Raw genomic sequence first — 20,567 nt, 5'->3', positions numbered from 1 at the left:
GTTGCTAACCTTTTTGTTGTGGTTTCAGTTTTTTGGAATGCATTGCTCTCTGGCTACAGGTTGGGATCCACTTATAAATAAAATGTTGTAGTCTAATTGCTCTAGCACCAATTGTAGGGATTAAGGCTCTTCAATTCCAACCCTGAGTAGGGAATGTCAGTTTTATTGTTGTGACTGGCTTGTAATAATAAATCACTCATGTACAGTTGCACTCACAATACAGGAATTCAGTTCTGGGTGAAGAGCATACCTGTTCCCACATTAGAGTATCAGTCTTCTATTGACACACCCAGAACCTATGCACACACTTTCTGTGTGGATGATGCCCTCACTGGCTCTTACACCTTATCAGTGTGGGATTCTAGCTATAAGTTGGAGTGGTGGTGGGTGTGTTTTGGAAGTTAATGGTTTCCTAAATTGAAAATGTAGTTCCAACAATACTTACATTTGTTTACACTCTCCTGCACTTCCTCCCAACTTAGAGTCAGTATTAGAGACTGGGATTTGAGTCAGTCTCGAAAAAGTGATGACATTATCTGAATGAGGTGCTTATGATAGAGTGCTCATTGACATAAATGGAGAGTATCACATGTTAAGTATCAACAAGAGCAACTGAGTGGAGTATAAAAGACTGGAGCAAGTGAGAAAAAGGTATACTAATGCTTAGATAGACAAAGGAAGAACCTAGCAGTTAAATAATAGCTATATTTATAAGAGTGGGGTGAAGTATGTATTATTAGAAATACATCTTTGCTTCAGGAAAGTGTTAACTTATATTTGTATTATGAGCATTTGCTGTACTTCTTCTACATTACTGATTACTAAAATATATGTATATAATTTTTAAGATCTTATGTTGAACAGAGCATAATTTCTTCTGCCATTAAAGTTACAAAAATTAATTAGCCACCACTCATGGGCTTTTAATATCTTTATTTTTCATTGTTTTCATCTTGCATTTTTCATTAATCTAATGTTCTTCCATGTTGTGTAGTAAGGTCTACAAGTAAAGCACAAATCATAATAATTTAATTTTAACATTCAACTAAAAGAATGACAAATTATTAAAAACATTCATGTGTTTCACTTGAAAAGATTAAATGAAAGTTGAACATAAATAAGTAAATTTATGAAACTGTTGTATTTCACCATTTATTGTCAGGTTTTAAGGCTATGATTATTTTTCACAACAATGGTGTTACACTGTGTCTTTATAACTAACAATAGAGAATGAATATAAAATACCTTTATAAGAGTTTTGTACATGTAATATTTTTGGATGTTCTGATGCAGGCAAGTTTTTATATACAACTTTTTTTAGTTACTTCTGTGGATATATAATTTGTAGTGAAAATTATCAATAGGTGTACTGGGAGGCTGTGCAACTAACAAGAGTAACCAAAGAAATGGTGAATAAAACCATTCTCAGTAAGCCAGTAATTCAGAAGTATTTTCCAAAAAGCATTGAAGATGTTCATGAAGGATTGAATGTTGTTGTAGATCATGCTTATGGCTATGGAAAAAAAGCTATTAATAAAGTGGTATGTTTTGTAAAGCCTTTTAAAACCTCATTTATTTATGATACTTCTATTAGTTATATTAATTTATGCTTTCTGTAACTGAGAAAAAATTTTTTCTCTCAACAAAATCACACTTGTTTTCAAACCAGCCACTTTTTTGATTATATAAATTAATTATGTGATTTTTTGACTGAAGACTAATATGAAAAACCAATTATTATTTATTCTAAACGCCATAACAATCTAGTGAAGTAGAAAATTAAGGTTATTTAAGTTTTTCAATGATATAAAATATGAGAACAAGTAAACAAATATTTATTAAAATCGTATTTTTTTTTCATTAGAAAAGTGTGTGTTATAAGTCTTAAACTGAAAATTCTGAATCACTGAAAATATTTTTTTGTTGAGTTGCTATTATATGTAAACTTACTCATAATTCTGTTTTATTTCAAGATCCATCAGGCTTATTGCACACGTGTCAAGAAATCGTAATATAAAGTTTTTATGCCATTTTGAAATACTTTTGTTGACACTAATGCTTTTAGCTTCCCTATTAACTGTAAAATTTATATTAACTCTAATGCTAATGCTTTTACAACATTGAAAGTTCTGTTATTTCTTTGGAGGCCTTTTTCATCTACTATGCCTCTAACATCATAGGAGATCCTGTGACTGCATTATCGTCATTTATTGATCAATGTATTCAGGCTATTAATGATGAACTACCTACTGGTTTCCCTAACAAGTTTAAAGATCATGTGGATGGTCAAATTGCAGAATGCCCACCATTTACTAACGATTTTAAACAAGATTGATTTTCTGTTCATGCCTGTTTACCTTCAATGTTTGCAGAGCAGGATTTGTCTTTAGGATTTTGAAGAAGCTTCTACTAGTTCAGTTTACCCTTTCTCTCAGTTTTGTTTCAAATTTTGAACCAATTTCTGTTGTGCTTGAGGGTGCTAATGACATTCTAAACAATTCAAATCTTGATGACGAGAAACCCACTTGAAATAAAAATGTATCTCAGAATGGCTGGTATGGGTATTAACACTTTTATTAATAAGCAGAGAACAACGTTTTGACCTTCCTGGGTCATCTCAGGTTAAATAGCTTATCAATAAAAATTTTAATACCCATACCAGCTGCCCTGAGATATATTTTTAATTAAAATCTTGAATCTTTATTTGTTTTACCTTTTCCTGATTAACAATTAAATTTTTCATATTTTAGATAGTAAAATATAATTAAATTTTTAATGCATTTATTAAAAAATCCAAGTTGTTTTTTATGATAATTATTTAATCATCAGGTTTATTTTTATTCATGATTATGTCATGATAAACTGATTTGAAGTCTGGATTAAGATAATATTTGAATATTAAAGTATTACGAGGAGGTTTCTCTGATTAAAGTTTCAACACAAGAGGACTGTAAAAAACACTTATGCTGTTCAATACTGCTTGTTATTAATGCAGCTATCATGGAGGTATGGGTTAAACTCAGAATAAAATGAGCAGTTCACCATTAGGTACTTTTTAGTTAGCTGTCAAGTATAGTCATGTTAATGTGTTTCTTATTTTAAAAGGTATGCAAACTTGCTGGTGGGGAAGATGAAGAGCAGGTAGCTTTGACTAAGAAACAGTTTTCAGATATTTGGAATCAACTTTACCAGCTGTGGTATGTTAAGTATTCAGGCACTAGTGAAATTGAAGAAACAGTATCGTGGAGTACTGTGTTAGATGGACTTTCAAATCTTGACATGACTCCCTTTATAAAGTGTGTGAAGAATGATATGATGATTATGCTAAAGGTATGCTAGGTGTATATAATTGGAATTGTGTTTGTAGTAAAATGAAAGTGTTGTAATTTGAATAATAAATAGTGAGCATAATTATTGTAGTTTTTGATATAACACCAAACCAGCCCGAAAATGACTCAGTGGCAAAAGTATGAAGGCTAATAATGCTAAAAACCAATTTTGGATACGTGTGGTGATCATAGCACAGGAAAAGAAAAGACCATCATGTAATCTTGCATTTAACAACAAATAAAAAACAACATACAAATAATAGACTAAAATGTCTGCATTGTAGAAATTAAACTAAATATATACGAGGTCTGTTCAAAAAATACGCGGACTGGTTGAATTGTGCGGCTCCAGTTGGTTCCAGGGGAATCCGCTTGGTGTCGCTAGGTTCGCACAGATCAGCTGATTACGACGCCATTTCCCGATTGCAGATATCTTCATTTATGTATTAGCTACGCGGTTTTAAGTAAAGTGCGATTTTTTCGTTTGGCGGATTTCAGAATGAATGACCTAAAGGAGCAACGACTTGCTGTGAAATTTTGTGTTAAACTTGGAAAATCTACGACTGAAACTTTTGCTATGCTTAACACGGCTTACGGTGATGTTGCTATGAAGCGTACGGCATGTTTCAAGTGGCATGAACGTTTTAAGGATGGTCGACAGTCCATTGAAGATGATGAGCGTCCTGGACGTCCTTCCACGTCAACTGACGACCCACACGTCGACAAAATCAACACCCTGGTGCGGGCAAATCGACGTCTGACTGTCAGGGAGCTTGCTGAAGAGTGTGGGATATCAGTTGGATCTTGTTACGAGATTTTGACCGAAAAATTGAAGATGCACCGCGTTGCTGCGAAATTTGTGCCTCAGAACTCGTGAGTTTTTGGCCAAACACCCGATCACTGTTCGTTCCCACCCCCCTATTCACCTGACCTTGCGCCTTGCGATTTTTTATTGTTCCCCAAACTCAAACGACCCTTGAAAGGAAGAAGATTTGAGACGATTCCCGAGATTAAGGCAAATGTGACGAATGAGCTGGAGGACATTACAAAAGAAGCGTACCAGGACTGTTTCAACAAGTGGAAATACCGTTGGGATAAGTGTGTGCGTTGGGGAGGAGAGTACTTTGAAGGTGTCCTAGACCTGTAACTTCTAAATAAAGTACATTTTGTTTTATGACGTCAGTCCGCGTATTTTTTGAACAATCCTCGTATCTTTGTGTTCATTTTGCATGAACATAAACTTATATGAAACATAAGTTAAAGAAAGAGGAATGCTATTGCACAACTTCTACTTTTCTGTGACAATTAAAATGTAACACACTTTCACAGTGAACATGTTTTAATCTATAATTTATGTATGTTGATGTGATTCCATTCAACCCAATTTTATTTAAATGAGATAGTGTGATATGCAAATACAATAATGTGTCATATCTAAACAAACATGTTACAGTAACATAATTTACAGAATTTAGGAGTTAATATTCATAAGATTAAAAGTTTGTTATTTGTGAAACTGAGCTAAGTAAACTTTTTAAAATATAGTATAGGCTACTTTATGAAGTGAATGCTGGGATTCACCATATAAGGAGCATATAGATGAAACGTTCTGACAATGTGAACATGGTCAGCTGGGAAAGTTTAGATGTTTTAAAACTTTCAAAGAAAATAGATCAAGATGAAATTATTTCACTCTTTACATGTGATACTTTATATAATATTTCGAGTTAGGGAATCCACGATCAAGATAAGCAAACATTATTTAGGGGCATAAATAAAAGCTAGATGGAAGCTCTAAACGTTTTCTTTGTAGTTCAGAATTCTTTTGTAAATTTCATGATTAAATCACTATGATGGATCTGAGTGTTAAATTCCTCTATCAACCTAAGTCTTTGTGTTAGTTTTTTTTTTATAAATAGTTCTTTGACAGCAGTTAAGGACAATATTTTTAGCTTCATGCATAGATATAATCATTACTAACTAATAAACAATTTAGTATTCTTTATAGCAAGAATTGTTTAAATTTGGGTCTTCTTCATAAGGATTGCAAATATGCAATGCAATATGTAAATTCTAACTAATAGAAGATATGAAACGTAGTAATCTTGCTTTTTGTAGTGTGAGGTATTAGGCAGTATTTGGTACCTACATTGCTGAAAGAGAGTGTATATATACATTATAATTATTTTTTTGGTTAAAGTCACTACGTAAAACTTTATGATGTTACATATTTAAGTATACCAGAATATGAAATGGTGTAAAAATAGAGAAATATGAATTAGGAATTAATATACATATATATATATATACATACACACACATATATTAGTGAAATTAACTTATTGTGTCCAAATGAAGTTAAATGAATAAAGAAAATCATGAGGAAGGACTGCATTAAAAACAGCAAATCCCAACTTCTGATTAATTATATTATAACCATAAACATGGTTATGCTTGTAGCTTGTACCCTAGGATCCTTTTTTAAAATATGCAGCATATTTTGTTTCATGTTAATGTATTTTGTTTATGGCTGTAATACATACATATTATGGAGAACGTACTTACCAATCTTCCAGGCATATTAAAATGTAGTGAAGTAGTAAAAGTCCACCTCTCTTTTACTAAAATGTAAATGCTAATACTAACATTTATTTTGAACTAATTGCAAGTTATAAGATATAGATTTGAATTTCAATGAAAAAATATGTAATTTATGATATTTATTACAGATGTGAAAATATATAGTATTTTTTCAAAGCACGTTTGAACTTAATGCCCAACTTCTTCATCTATGTTAAGATTTTAGAGCTTTTCATTTACAGATACGTTTAGTTCACTCAAGTTTACTTAAAATTGTTTTGGTATCATGTTTTTGCTATGCTTAGTGACTAAGAGAATGTAAACAGTGTGAATTTTAAAACTTTTTTATTATTGATAACCAGTGGACTTGTGTTAGTATGTTCAAAACATCGAAGACCAAAGCCATTTTGCCAAATACTTTTATTATATTTTGTGGGATGGGTGGCAGTAGAGTTTTCTGTTGTAACAGTTTTCTCTCTCAGTACCTCTTTTTTTATTCTTCTTCTTTCACTTTTTATCATGCTATTGATGTGTTTATTTCATTTTAATTTCTATTACAGTTGCTTCCAAAGATTTCTTTCACATTTTATTCTATTTCTGTGTTTCCATTTAATAAAGAAAAGTTCTGGATTTAGGATTTGATATTATTTCCTGATTATGTATGAATTTTGTTGTTTAATTTACTTTAATTTGTGAAAAAACTGCTGGTTTAATATTCAGAATTATTGTGAATTCTATCTAAATGTATTTTGTATACATTTTGATGAAAAGTTAAGAGTAAAAATTATATTAGTGTATTAGTCATATCTGTCAGTATGTTGCAAGTTATTTTCTGTTTTTCTTTCTTTAGTTTTTGAAATCATGTTGGATGCTGGTGAAAGAAAATCTGGTTATAGTTTATCACCTTTTTAGATCAATTGTAAGAATACTGTTTCATAGTTCTAGAGCAATTTTAAACTTCATTCTTGGCTTGGTAAGTTTTAATTTCATTGCATATTTTTTATGTCATTTATGTAATTGCAAATTACTTATCTAGTTTTTGTTAATATACATTAAATTGTTTATAAATTATTGTAGTCTTTAAACTGTGTATGAATTCAGTTTTTATTTTTAAACTGGGTTCCTTTTCATAATGTCATTTTAATCATCATATGAACAGGTTTCAGAAAAATAAATTACTATGATGAACTAATTTTCTTTATAATTTGAATGCCTAATTTGAGTGTTTTAATATCTAACTTCTTGATACAGGGAGGAGAAAGTTCTATGTAGTGTGCTCATATGTGTTGACCACTATTTCTGGTCATTTGTAAAACTTAAGTGGAAGAACTTGAGAACAAAACTGTATATGTGATCAACGCATTTCTTAAACAGTGGTCGAGGTATGTTTAATCTGCTCTCATGGTTAAGATCCTCCTCTCCCATCAACATTTTAATTCAGTGTCCAAGTAGCTGAATCCTAAAATTTATTTGTCATGAAGCCAGTATATTGCAGGCTCATGCATATCAACAAGTGGCTAAATTACACATCAGCATCTACATAACGTATGAAGTCAAGCATCTTGAACAGCTTGCAAAATTGAACTAATTGCATTTGTGACAAAGAGAAACAACATGATAGGAAATGTATTTCTATGGGAATCACTACCCTTAACAAATTTTCAAAGTAACTGTCAAATGCAGTCTTTTCAATTTTGTGTTCCATAATGTCTTTTTCCAGGAGAAAGATTGCAACAACTCTAAAAAAACTTACGATTTGTGCACAGGTTTGAAATAGTGCTTTGAACTTTATTTAGAAATGTTAAGATTTAAAATTCCAAGAAACTGAAGAAAAAACTGTTTGTTAAATAACTTATGATTTTAGAAGACATATTTGATCATCATAATAATTTCTGAAGGATAAAAAAAAAGATGTTTTAGAAGAGTACTATATTTCCTGAAGGACAGTTTGTACCTGGTAGAGGACTAAACAGAGCTTGGAACAGTTCTGCATTATTATATTGTATTGTTGACAATATTGTTTATTTTATGTTTGAGACATAGGAATACCTATGTACATTTTAAACTTTCACTGCTTTTATTTTTCATTAACACTGTTTTGTGTTGTGTCATGGGATACATGGGTAGATGTGATTTTTAACAGAATTTTCCACTCTGTCACTTATTCAAGTAGTTTTTTTGAAAGAAATAGTGAACTTGAAATATACTCACTTTAAGTGTGTTTGTTATCATTTCTTCATTTTAGAGAGGTTATTCTCTTGTGATTTATTTATTTCTTCTAGATACAGTAGTTTTGGATTTTTTAAAATTCTAAATAACTGTTGTTCTACAGAAAAATCACGATTTATTTTTGTTAACAATGGCAGTAAAAATGGAAAAAAAATTCAAATTCTTAATAGTTCATTGTGTGAAGTAAGTGTGATCCATTTACTTAGAAATTAAATGATATGATTGTAATCACTGAAATTTCTTTTTTCTTTTTTTTTAGGTTATATTTACAACAGCATTATTTTACTTATTGTTAATAAGTGGAGAGACATACAAACCAGTGGAGGTTATCAGTAGACTACTACCTTCATGTGAAGAAGGAACCAGAGTGGGCAACCTTATGAAAAGTGCAATCCAGGGTGTATTTCATGCATCTTTCAAGAAAGCTGCAATTTATACTTTGTATACATGGTTAATTCATACCGTTTTCCAGGTGATGCTAGTGTACATCCCAACAAGTATGACTTTTTCTATATTTTCCTGAAAATATTCGATTTTAATTAAAACTGGTCAAAATAAATAACATGTTTACATTAAGTTAACTATTTCTCATCTTTCACGTTTTTGTTTGCATTGGATTTTGCACCTTGGCATTACTTTGACCATTTATTACCCTCGTTACAAATTGATATTGAATATAAATCTAAATTTTGATTTGTGATTATCAGGCAGTGATAGTATTGCCTATGTAGGGATGCCCCAGATTCTTTATCGAAATGATATTTTAAATATCTTCTCATTGGATCCTCAGAACTTAAAAATGGTGTATAGTGTTTCCTTTTATAACAATATCTTTGTAATGACTGAATCAAAAGTTTGGTGATGCTTGTAAATATCATAGCGAAAAGTTATAAATCTCTTTTTCTTCATTCTTCTGCCTTTTTTCTTCATTGCATGATAACTTAAAAAACCAAATTAATGGTGATAACAAATTTCATCTGGGTGACATGGTTTTAAATGGACTATTCATTTTTATGAGTATTTTTATTTAAGTAGAAATTGAAAAAAAAAATCATATTTTAATATGGTCTTACCACCTCTCACACAAAGCTATCTTGATGCTCATCTGCTTTCTGAGTGCCATAAACAATTTTGGGATCAGTGCACAAGTTTATATAACCTGTTAATTTTGTGCCATTTCTGAACATGTACAGTCATGTGAAAAAGTTAGGACACCCTATGAAAGCCTGTGTATTTTTGTAACATGTTTGGACATATAGATATTTAATCTCAATTTCAACAATACTGAGAGATTATAGGAATACAACTAAACAATGAAAACTGAAGAAAAGACTTTTCAATATCTTCTGTAAATGTAATTCTACAAAAATGCATATTCTAACTGAGGAAAAAGTTAGGACACCCTACCCCCTAATATCTAGTGTTACCCCCTTTGGCTGAAATGACTACAGTGAGACGCTTCTTGTAGCCATCTACCAGTCTCTGACATCTGTCTGAAGAAAGTTTGCCACACTCCTCAATGCAGAATTCTTTCAGCTGTGAGATGTTTGAGGGGTGTACAGCTTGTTTCAAGTCACCCCATAGCATCTCAGTGGGATTAAGATCTGGGCTTTGACTTGGCCATTCCAGGACTCTCCATTTCTTAGTTTTCAGCCAGTCTTTGGTGGATTTTTTGGTATGTTTTGGGTCATTGTCATGTTGCAGGGTCCACTTCTGCTTCAGCTTTAATTTTCTTACAGATGGACTCACATGTTCCTCAAGCACCCTCTGATACACAGTAGAATTCATGGTGGATTCTATGATTGTTAGCTGCCCAGTTTCTGCTGCAGCAAAGCAGCCCCAAACCATGACACTTCCATCTCCATGCTTCACAGTTGGTATGAGGTTCTTTTCCTGGAATGCTGTATTTGTTTATGCCAAACATGTCCTCTGTTCTGGTGTCCAAGTAATTCAATTTTGGACTCATCTGTCCAAAGAACATTATTCCAGAAATCCTGGCCTTTGTCTATATTTTCTCTGGCAAACTCCAGTCTGGCCATGATGTTTCTCTTAGAGAGCAAAGGTTTCCTCCTTGCACACCTATGCAAGTTAAACTTGTGTAGTCTCTTTCTGATTGTAGAGGTATGCACTTTCACATCAACAGTAGTCAGAGCCTGCTGTAGGTCCCGTGATGACATGTTAGGGTGTTTGGAGACCTCTTTTATCATCTACCAGTCTACTCTCTGTACCAACAGATTGGAAATTAGCTAATGCCACTCCTATATTTAAGGCAGGTAATATGTTATCCCAGTAATTATAGGACTAATGGTCTTATATCAGCGTGGGAAAAGTTTTGGAAAGTCTGTTAAAAGATGCTTTGCAAAGTCACTTAACAAAGTTTGGAGTTTTATTGGATAGCCAACCAGGTTTCACTAATGGAAAAATCTTTTGAGATTCTTTGAAAAGGGTACTGCTTATGTAGATGAGGGTAAGGATGTAGATTTGGTATACCTAAATTTTCAGAAAGAATTTGGCAAGTGCCATATAAAAGGCTTGTGAAAACATGTTTCTATAGGATGTGGGGGATAGGTTAGCAAATAGATAGAAGAATGGTTGGCTGGAAGGAAGTAAAAGGTTGTTACAAATTGAAGTCAGTTAAAGTGGATTAATGTCACAAGTAGGGTACCTCAGGACTCAGACTTAGGACCATTGCTCTTTTTGTTTTACATTAATGACATAGATGAAGTAATGGTTAATAAATTACTTAAAGTTGCCAATGATATCAAGGTCTTGGTGATGCCAGCTATGAAGAGGATGCTGTTGCTTTACAAAAGGATTTAGATCATTTAGTTAGTTGGGTAAATATGTGGCAGATGGGTTTTAATTATGATAAAAGCAAGATACTGTATGTGTGTAATCATAACTTGAATTATAAGCATAATGTGGATGGAAACAACCTCAACAGTATCATGAAAGAAAATAATTTATGTGTAATGGTTGATCAGTCTCTTAAGTCAATTAATTAGTGTGCTGGTAGTAGGACAAATATGATTTTGTGTTGTACCTACAAAAGTATTGAATACAAGTCTAAAGCGATTATAATTTCATTGTATAGACCACTGGTTAGGCCACATTTGGAGTATTTTATCCAGTCTTGGGCTCCTTATCTAAGGAAAGATATTGAATTGTCAGAAAGGGTTCAGAGGAGGGTTGTTAGAATGGTTTCTGGGATGGAGGGACTTTCTTATCAATCATTAAGATTGGGCTCCTTGTCTGAGGAAAGATATTGAATTGTCAGAAAGGGTTCAGAGGAGGGTTGTTAGAATGGATTCTGGGATGGAGGGACTGTCATGTGAGGAGAGATTATGACCCTTAAAATTATATTCTATTGAAGAAAAGAAGAGTTAAAGTAGATCTGATTGAAGTGTTTAAGATTGTAAAACGAATTGATAATGTTGAAGAACCATCGTTTTTCTTACTTAACAGTGACAGTTATGGAAATAAGAGACACAAATACAGGTTTAGGCAAAGTAAAAGCCATCTTTTGCTAAGACGGTTTTATTTTTCAAATAGGGTGGTTGGCCTATGGAATGGGTTGCTTTTAGGTGTTGTGGAAGTAATAAATTTGAGCAAGTTTACAAGAAAGCTTGATAGAAATGTCAATGATGAAGGTTGGCTTTAAAAATTTATTATTATTATTTTTAATACTTTTAATTTGGTTAGAGGATGGGATAGCCAAGGTAGACTAACAGGCCCCTTGCTGTCCATAAACATGCTATATAATAGTAAGCTGTTCTACCTATAGTATAAATCAGCATAAAATGCTGCTTTCTTTGAAAGTAGCATATAGTACAAGCCTGCTGTATAGAGTTCCTTCTTTGTACAATGAATGTTATCAAAAAGGGTTAATACAGAAATTTTTAATTTGTGCAGTAATCATTTCTGTTAAAAATATTTTTTAATTGGAACAAAATATATTGGTGAAGATATTTTCAATGATTAACTATATGTTTTTCATAACTGCATTATATGGATCACTAGTTACAAGGATATAATATGTGAATGATAGTGATTTATTACAAGAGTTCTCTAGTTTTTGACAAGTATTTTGAAATGTTTAAAAGATTGTTAACAAAAACTTGTGGTAGACTTGTTTCACCAAAACTTGGGACATTTTATTCCCAGTTTATTAAATTGTTGATTTAATTTCTTGTTATTAAACTTCTGTGCTTTCTTTTTATGGCAGTTTTTGCAGGATTCTGTGGGCTTGTTCCATTCTTGGAAATCTACTGGGCATGTATTCCAGCAGTACTAGAACTGTGGTTGATAAAAGATCAGCCTATAAAAGCTGCTTTGATGTTTGGATGTCAACTGATTCCCATATTTTTTGTGGATGGCTTAATTCAAGAAGAAATTAAAGGGTAGGAGTTTATTTTTATTTTTCAAAGACTTTCTAACCTGGTAAATTATGTTTTTTATGACATCATTAAATTTTAGAAACTTTTCTCTTATCTTTCCTTTCAAATAACTTACAAAAGTATTATCAGTAGTATCGACAGACTAGTTAAGTATTTTAAATTGGATCCAGACAATTTGAAACAACCTAGATCCTTAAGGCCCATCTCTGTTGACTGTATTTAAGAATTAAGGAAAGATAAGTAACATGATTCACAGAAGTTTTAGCAAGCTCATTAGCAAGTTTTGGTTATGTCAGGAAACAGAAAACTGCTTTTATTAGCTCAGTCTCTTTTGTAATCACCAATACTGCAATCAGAAAGCACATTCTGCATGCTGCTGGCCAATGTGAAAATAGCAATATTAAAATGACTTTGTTCTATGTGAAAGTTGCAAAGCTACCTCCAATACGCAATATCAGAAAGCATTACATTGCAGCTGAACTATCCCATGAAGCAGTAGATAAGTTCTTTGACTAACCATGCTACAGATATTAGCACCTCAGGTGAGGGTTTTCATACTATTTCAACCAATCAAATTTAATGTTTTCCAAAAGTAGAATTAAAGGAAATTTAAAAACTTTGTGGTATACTTGGTGACATAACTTCCCTGGCTTTACCAAGCCACAATTGGCAGAAGCGAAAGAATACATAATGAATTTCAGATTTCATAGAGTTATAGTACACAGACTATAGATTGCAACATTCAAAGTACTAACGTACCACACAATTCCATGATTCTTGCAATAACTGGAGACTCAAGGACTTTTTGTGTAGAATGACAAGTGCAGTAATTTGATGCAGGTGAAAAGAAAGAGACAAAGCACAATGTAATGATGTAAAGTTGAATAAAAACATGCATATATCTTATTCTTTAAAGACGAATAGAAGAATGGATGATCTTCTAGTGGTAGACTACTGCATTGTAGTTGAAAGTGAAATAAGTTAGAAAGATAAATAAAGGAAAACTATTTGTATAAATAAAGATGAATTAAACTATGCTGGCAACACTGTTCAGCTGTTTTACTAAATACACATGATCAGTATGTAACAGAAAAGACAAGACTTTACAGACAGGACCTAATTCTTGTCAATCAGAAATTAATGTGTTTGTAAAGCAAACACAGTTTTTGATGTTCACCTTCTCTCTGTTGCTGACCAATTAGAAAGATGGATTACAATAATGTAGAAATCTTTCTGTACTGTGTGATATAATCATACATACACAGGGTGAAGTAGAACCCAATACAACTACCTCATGAAGCAGTAGAGAATTTTGTTGATAGAATCTTGCCGAAAGAAATAATCCTAAGAGCTGTCATTAATTAGCACATGACCTTAACTAGCTTTATTGTGTCCCAAATGAGGATTAGAAGAATTATAAGCATTTTAGTTATGAATCGTATATTATGTGAGAAAATATAGAATACACACATTTAAAGATAAATTAAAAAGTACATATTAGCAGCACATATTTTGTACTTAATTAAATTAACCTGTAAATTAATAACAAAAATAAATTGTATTGACCTCTTAAGGTAAAATTGTAATACATGAGGCCAGAAACACAGACATTTTTTAAATCATTGGAAGGGGTCTATAGTAGCACCAAGGATGAAGGATATCAAAAATTAAAAGTTTTAAGAGCGTTTATTTCCAATTTCATAGTAAATATGTCCCCTTGAAGTGACTAGTATAGATATACAGCACTGCTTCATGTTGCTTGTGAGTCTGGATGTAGTTCTAAGTAACATTTCCTCATTCTTTTGTCAAGACATTTTCAACTGGTCCAGTGTTTCCTTGGTCAATAGACATAAAATATTTCTTTGAAGTTGATCTTAGATGTATTCAGTGGTATTGCATTTGAGAGAAAATGCAAGCCAATTTATTTGTACAGTAGTTGTTTTCTTTTTTTGTGTGTGTGTGTGTGTGTGTGCATGCAAGTTAACAAGTGACAATATGTTCACATGCGTAGAAGATATGTATTTTTATTTGGCACCAGCAGAAGGCCTAACAAAGATGTTTAGGATTTTGTTTGCATAATTCATTATTTCTAATGTTGTACATGTCAATGTAGCCATCAGAGCAGATGCCTCTCCACAATAATTAGGGAGCCATCCCAAACCTTTAGTTCAGTTAAAATTGTGTATTGGATGTCCTAGATGTTTTTACTATTGAAAAATGTCATCATGGTAGTCAGAACTGAACCTTTATTTTTTCTAATTATTTTATTAGTATTAAAGTTAATTCTCAAGACAAAGAAATGTGATTTTTTTAATTGGCAGATAACATTTGGGTTTGTAGTTGAAAGAAAGATTTCCCAGGATATCAATGAAGAAATGATACAAGACAGTATGTGTTTAAAAATATTTGTTTTATAGTGACTGTATACATTTTGTTTGTTTTATAGTGACTGTATACATTTTGTTTGTTTTATAGTGACTGTATACATTTTGTTTGTTTTATAGTGACTGTATACATTTTGTTTGTTTTATAGTGACTGTATACATTTTGTTTCAGTGTAATAATAGAAGTTTTTTTTACTCAAATGTAATAGGTATCACTGTTTAACTTTTATAAATGCTTGTTTAAATAGTACTGTAGTGAAAATATTATTTTTCTATTTATTTATTAGGAATGGTCACTGAAAATATTTTTCAATTTATTTATTAGGATTTATCATTGAAAATATTATTTTTCTATTTATTTATTAGGAATGGTCACTGAAAATATTATTTTTCTATTTATTTATTAGGACTGGTCACCCTTACCTAACTGGGATGGCTATTGCTGGTGGGATAATGTGTATGGGAGTAAAAGGAGCATTTTTAGGTCCAATGTTGCTGTGTTTTCTTATTGTTGCTATCAATATGTACACAGCCTGGTTAAGAGGAGTGTCTCCATCAGTGTGGAAAACTACAAAGAAGAAGGAAATGATCAGTATTGATAAAGATACACCTCAGGATTTGGATAGTCAATCAAAGACTACTGAGGGTGTATCTTTTGATGCAGATAATTATCAAGAAGGCAAAATCATCAAGTGTGATGCAGTTATCCCTCAGGATTTGGATAGTCAATCAAAGATGAATGAAGGTGTATCTTTTGATGCAGATAATTATCAAGAAGGCAAAATCATCAAGTGTGATGCAGTTATCCCTCAGGATTTGGATAGTCAATCAAAGACTAATGAAGGTGTATCTTTTGATGCAGATAATTATCAAGAAGGCAAAATCATCAAGTGTGATGCAGTTATCCCTCAGGATTTGGATTGTCAATCAAAGACTAATGAAGGTGTATCTTTTGATGCAGATAATTATCAAGAAGGCGAAATCATCAAGTGTGATGCAGTTATCCCTCAGGATTTGGATAGTCAATCAAAGACTAAGGAAGGTGTCTCTTTTGAAGTAGAAAGTTTTCAAGAAGAGAGAATCATCAAGGTTGATACAGATACATTTCAGAATTTGGATATTCTTTCAAAAACTGAGAAAGGTGTCTCTTTTGATGTAGAAGGTTTTCCAGAAGAGGAAATTATCAAGGTTGATACAGATACATTTTAGGATTTGGATATCCTTTCAATGACTGAGGAAGATGTCTTTTTTGAAGTAGAGAGTTTTCAAGAAGAAGGAATCATCAAAGAGGATAAAGATACTCCTCAATATATGAATGAACCATCCATAAAAGAAACCAAATAACTTGGAGTTATGATAATTTAATAATTTCTTATATATTCAATTTAAGTCTTAAAAATTGATTTTATTTCAAATTACAGAGCTGAATAAAAATATAGTGTTGACACTGAAGTTCTAAATTTAACTTGTCATCAAAAATGTAAAATTATTAATAAACAGGTAATTCAATACTGTATAATGGTATGCAACTGGAATTTGTATTTATATATATATAGTGTAAAACATGAAGATACTGAAGAGAGTAGAGATTTCTAAAATGTGTAAGACAAACTTTATAAATACTGGAACTAACTAAAACATTAAGGGAAAGCAATGAAAGATACCACACAAACACTTGTAAAACATTGTAAAATAAATTCAAAAAGTAAGTTAATTAAAGAAAAAAAAAGAGAGAGACTACTTAGATTATTATCCATAATGTCAGCATTTTTTGGAAACTCAAAATTTGTTTAAGTAAAAAATGCAGTTGATAAAACAATATAATGAAAACATATGGTGTAGTTCTTGCAGGTTATAATACATAAAATTAAAAATTGTTTAGACTTTTCATCTGCATAGTTTGATAAGAAACTATGAGAGTAGCATTAGGCATAGCTATACTGTAAACCAGATTACTTGCCCTGATGTCAGCAGCACGTATTTGAACACACAATTTAGTTAAGCATATTTTATAGTGAAATAATCTGTTCATGATATTTACTGAACTTTTTTTATGAAAAAAGTAAAATGTTTTTCATTTACTCATAATTTTTAGTTTAAATTGTTCCTGAAAGTCTTTGGTAATTTTTGTTATCCTTTCATTGTAGTTTTAACAATAAGTACATTCCACTAGTTCTAGATATGATAAACTCTCATATAATTCTTTGCTAAGAAGTTGAATTATGATTCTAGTAAAGTAACTTCAGTGAAAAAACAAGATAAGATAAATCATCTAACTTTTGCATTTGAGAATGTAAATACCAGAGATGGCAGTTCAGTGAGATGCTTTATTTGTGAAAGTGAATTACACTAGCAAATAAAGGAAAATAGAGTTTCATTATTTTAAGTTCAAAATGTTTTTTTTCCACAAAATAAAAGAAAAGTATCCTAAATAAAGCGTGTGTTCAGTTAGTAGAGTTATGCACAACACAGGTATCCTACATAGAGCATCTGTTCAGTTGGTAGAGTTGTGTTCAAGACGACAGGTATCTTAGATGAAGCATCTTTTCAGTTAACAGAATTGTGTACAAGACAGTTGGCAGGGTTGTGTACAAGACAGGTATCCTTGCTAAAGTACCTGTTCAGTTGGTAGAGTTGTGTACTAGACAGGTATTCAAGATAAAGTATCTTTTCATTTAAAATAATTATGTACAAGACAGGTATCCTTCATAGAGCATCTGTTCAGTTGGTAGAGTTATGTATGAAACAGTTATCCTAGATGATGAATGTGTTTAGTTAGCAGAACTTTATTCAATCCCATCTACTTCAGACTTCACTTCTTCAGATTAATTTCAGGGATTGATAACTTTGTCTTTTTTAATATAGCACTATAAATAATTTTATAAAAATTATATTTTTCAGTTGGTGAGAATATTATTTATATTTGTAACAACAAGAACTGTATTATGCATGTAAAGAGAGTGTGCTGTTCTGAAGTGTATTCAAGTATAATTAGTTGTTGTACCTTGTTTTAAATTTTTAATTATATTGAATAATGACAGCAAGAAAAGCCTATTCTGAAGAGCCAGTATTGTAAACTATTAGGCTGTTCTGGGAGAAATGTTATAAAATGCTTTGTTTAGTGACTTATCAGAACTTAATTTATCTGGTGTTATTCTACATTTAACAGATTTACAATATATTGCTCAAATTACCTTCACAACATTTTTTTGGGTAAATACATTATTACTAAAAGTTTAATAATTTTCTTATTTCTCATTTACATTTATAATAGGAGTCATACATCTATCTTAGCTGTGTTTCATTTTGTTTTTCTTGAAAAAATTTATTCTAATCTTAAATTAATTTTATTAGGTATGTTTTGTAGTATGTGTTTTGATTTTACCATATAACTAAAATCCAGATTTTTGAAATGATATGACAGGTCACATTTTCCTTAGCTGAAAAATGCTCCTATTAGATACTCTCCTCTTTACACAAAATAATCTTTATCCTAATGCATCTGCCTAAGATAGTTGCATGCCACTAGACTTGATGCAATTTCTGCCTCATTTCATATGTTTTAATGGTTTCTGTGCTGGTGCCTGATGTTGTCATTATATGACAAAAGTCCTTCACTAATAGGAAGATGTGCCATGTGTAGTAACTTTTTCTATGCACATTTGCACAATTGATAACTTCATTCTTTGATGAAGCAAGACAAAGTAATACACCAGAAGTGTTGGAGGATGGATAGGGATGTGTATAAAGTTGATTATCTATAGGAAATACATCTTCAGGTAAGGAAAACACAGACATTTTAGATCATAACTCATCTCTGTTCCTAAAATAGCAAGTGGTGGAGGGGCTAGTGCAAAATTTTATCAAGCTATCTTCAGAAAGTGCCTGAAGAAAACCCCATGAAGTGTGACACCTTACAGCATGGGTTTCATATGAACATACCCATGGAAAATTGTATCTCAGCTAAAACAAGGTATTATCTTCACCCAGGAAGCAGGGGAAAAAAGAGATAAATAAGCTTCATTTTATCAGGGATGAGCAGAGTGAAACGTGACAATATGAATACTTGGAAACAAGAAGTCAGCAAGTATAAGTAGTGTGGTGGGGCAGATTCAGACCACTTCAACTCTATTGAACAGACTGGTTGCAGGAGGTGAACAATTTAGTTAAATTTTATGTTTTGAAATAATTTTATCTCATACCACAAAGCTATCTCAATAGTTGACTACCCTCTAAGCATTGCTAAAAGAACTTTAGTAATCTGTGCACCAGTCTTTCTACCCCATTAGTTTTGTGCCACTTCTGAACATGTACACATAATGTGTCTACTCTCTACCAATAGTATTACACCATCTATCATGGCACAACTAGCTCCTTCTACTCTGCCTGCTCAATCTTTGCTGTCTCAGTTGAAATGATTCAATTTAGATGTGATTAATTTCTTGCACTGTGTGACTACAGTTTTGATTGTGCTTTGTTAACATTTCAACAGAATTTATTCTCACAATATTTTCAGTTTATCTTTTATTTCCAATTATTTTTACATTCTCGTGTCTGATTTCCACATTTTAAATATGAATATGAGATTTTATGTAACAATGATATTTACGTTATAGATAACAGTGCATATGGCATGACTTTATCTGTCAAGGAATTTCAAGACTCGACTCGGAGTTAGAATCTTACATTTAGTCTGTGACTTCTCCTCATTCATCTGACCTTGTTTCTAAGGAAGTTTATAATCACTGGTGAGAAAATTTGGAATCTACTTTTCTGGAACTTTCTTTGTCTATCACAGTCTACATCTGTCCAGGATATTCATGCTCCCATTCCTTTCCTACAATTTGTGAATCAAATATGTCGTGTTTTAGGTGATTCTCCTGCAATGTATAATTCCTTCCTTGCCATATTGGGGAAAATTCTACCTTCTAACTATCATGGTTTTCCTCCTCCCTCAGACATGAGAATTCATTCTCAGAGGTTTTCTGATAACCTACAGTCACGTATAGGCATGCCTCATCATCATCATTTATTGAATCAATATGTCATGACTTAATGTTGTGCTTTGGATCTGCCTTTTACTTTCTCAACTCTTGTATTTTCTCCTACCTCTGTGGGGATCGATTCCTGGGGTTTTCATCTAGTCCCCAGTGGGATAGTAGTATGTTTGCAGACTTAACAATGCTAGAATTGGGGTTTTGATACCCTTGGCAGGTAGAGCACAGATAGCCCATTCTATAGCTCTGTGCTTCATTACAAAGAAACAAAGCTTCCAACTGATTTAATGAGGTGCAATTTTCCAATATTAACATTTCTTTGGTATCACTTTTATGCTACCTTTTCCTTTTTCATTTAATTAATGTCTGACGCCATTTATTAATCTTCTGATGTCTTTTTAGAAAAGCTCAGGACCCTCGTTTGGGTCACCATGGCTCATTTATTGGCCTCTGCAGTTTTTCTCAGTACCTAGCTAGTTTTCTGTTGCGACTTGTTAGGGAGGAATGTTTACTAGTAAAGGTTCATCTCCTTTGCCCTCCCTACAAGATCTCTAACAGTCCCCTGGTTTGTCTTGATTTTATAAAATCATGGATTGATGTAGCTTAGCTATATTCTTCTTGATCCACCTTAGCCATGCATTTATCTCTTTG

General features: G+C 32.1%; 1 protein-coding gene across 8 annotated transcripts in view; it reads left to right on the top strand.

The window, feature by feature from the left end:
• Positions 1-16,432, top strand: part of LOC143255250 (transmembrane protein 245-like) — a 54,490-nt gene extending 38,058 nt beyond the window's left edge. For all 8 annotated transcript variants that reach the window (XM_076510621.1, XM_076510619.1, XM_076510618.1 and 5 more), the window contains 6 exons: positions 1,365-1,541; positions 3,106-3,330; positions 6,760-6,882; positions 8,398-8,635; positions 12,364-12,538; positions 15,327-16,432. In XM_076510621.1, the coding sequence (XP_076366736.1) occupies positions 1,365-1,541; positions 3,106-3,330; positions 6,760-6,882; positions 8,398-8,635; positions 12,364-12,538; positions 15,327-16,128 (1,740 nt within the window). In that variant the 3' untranslated portion in view covers positions 16,129-16,432. The remainder of the gene's footprint in view (positions 1-1,364; positions 1,542-3,105; positions 3,331-6,759; positions 6,883-8,397; positions 8,636-12,363; positions 12,539-15,326) is intronic.
• The last annotated feature ends 4,135 nt before the right edge of the window (positions 16,433-20,567 follow it).

This window comes from Tachypleus tridentatus, chromosome 7, assembly GCF_004210375.1.
Source record: "Tachypleus tridentatus isolate NWPU-2018 chromosome 7, ASM421037v1, whole genome shotgun sequence".
In the NCBI taxonomy this organism is placed as follows: Eukaryota; Metazoa; Arthropoda; class Merostomata; order Xiphosura; family Limulidae; genus Tachypleus; species Tachypleus tridentatus.
Note: the sequence above shows the minus strand (reverse complement) of the source record. Positions and strands in the feature narration are given on the sequence as shown.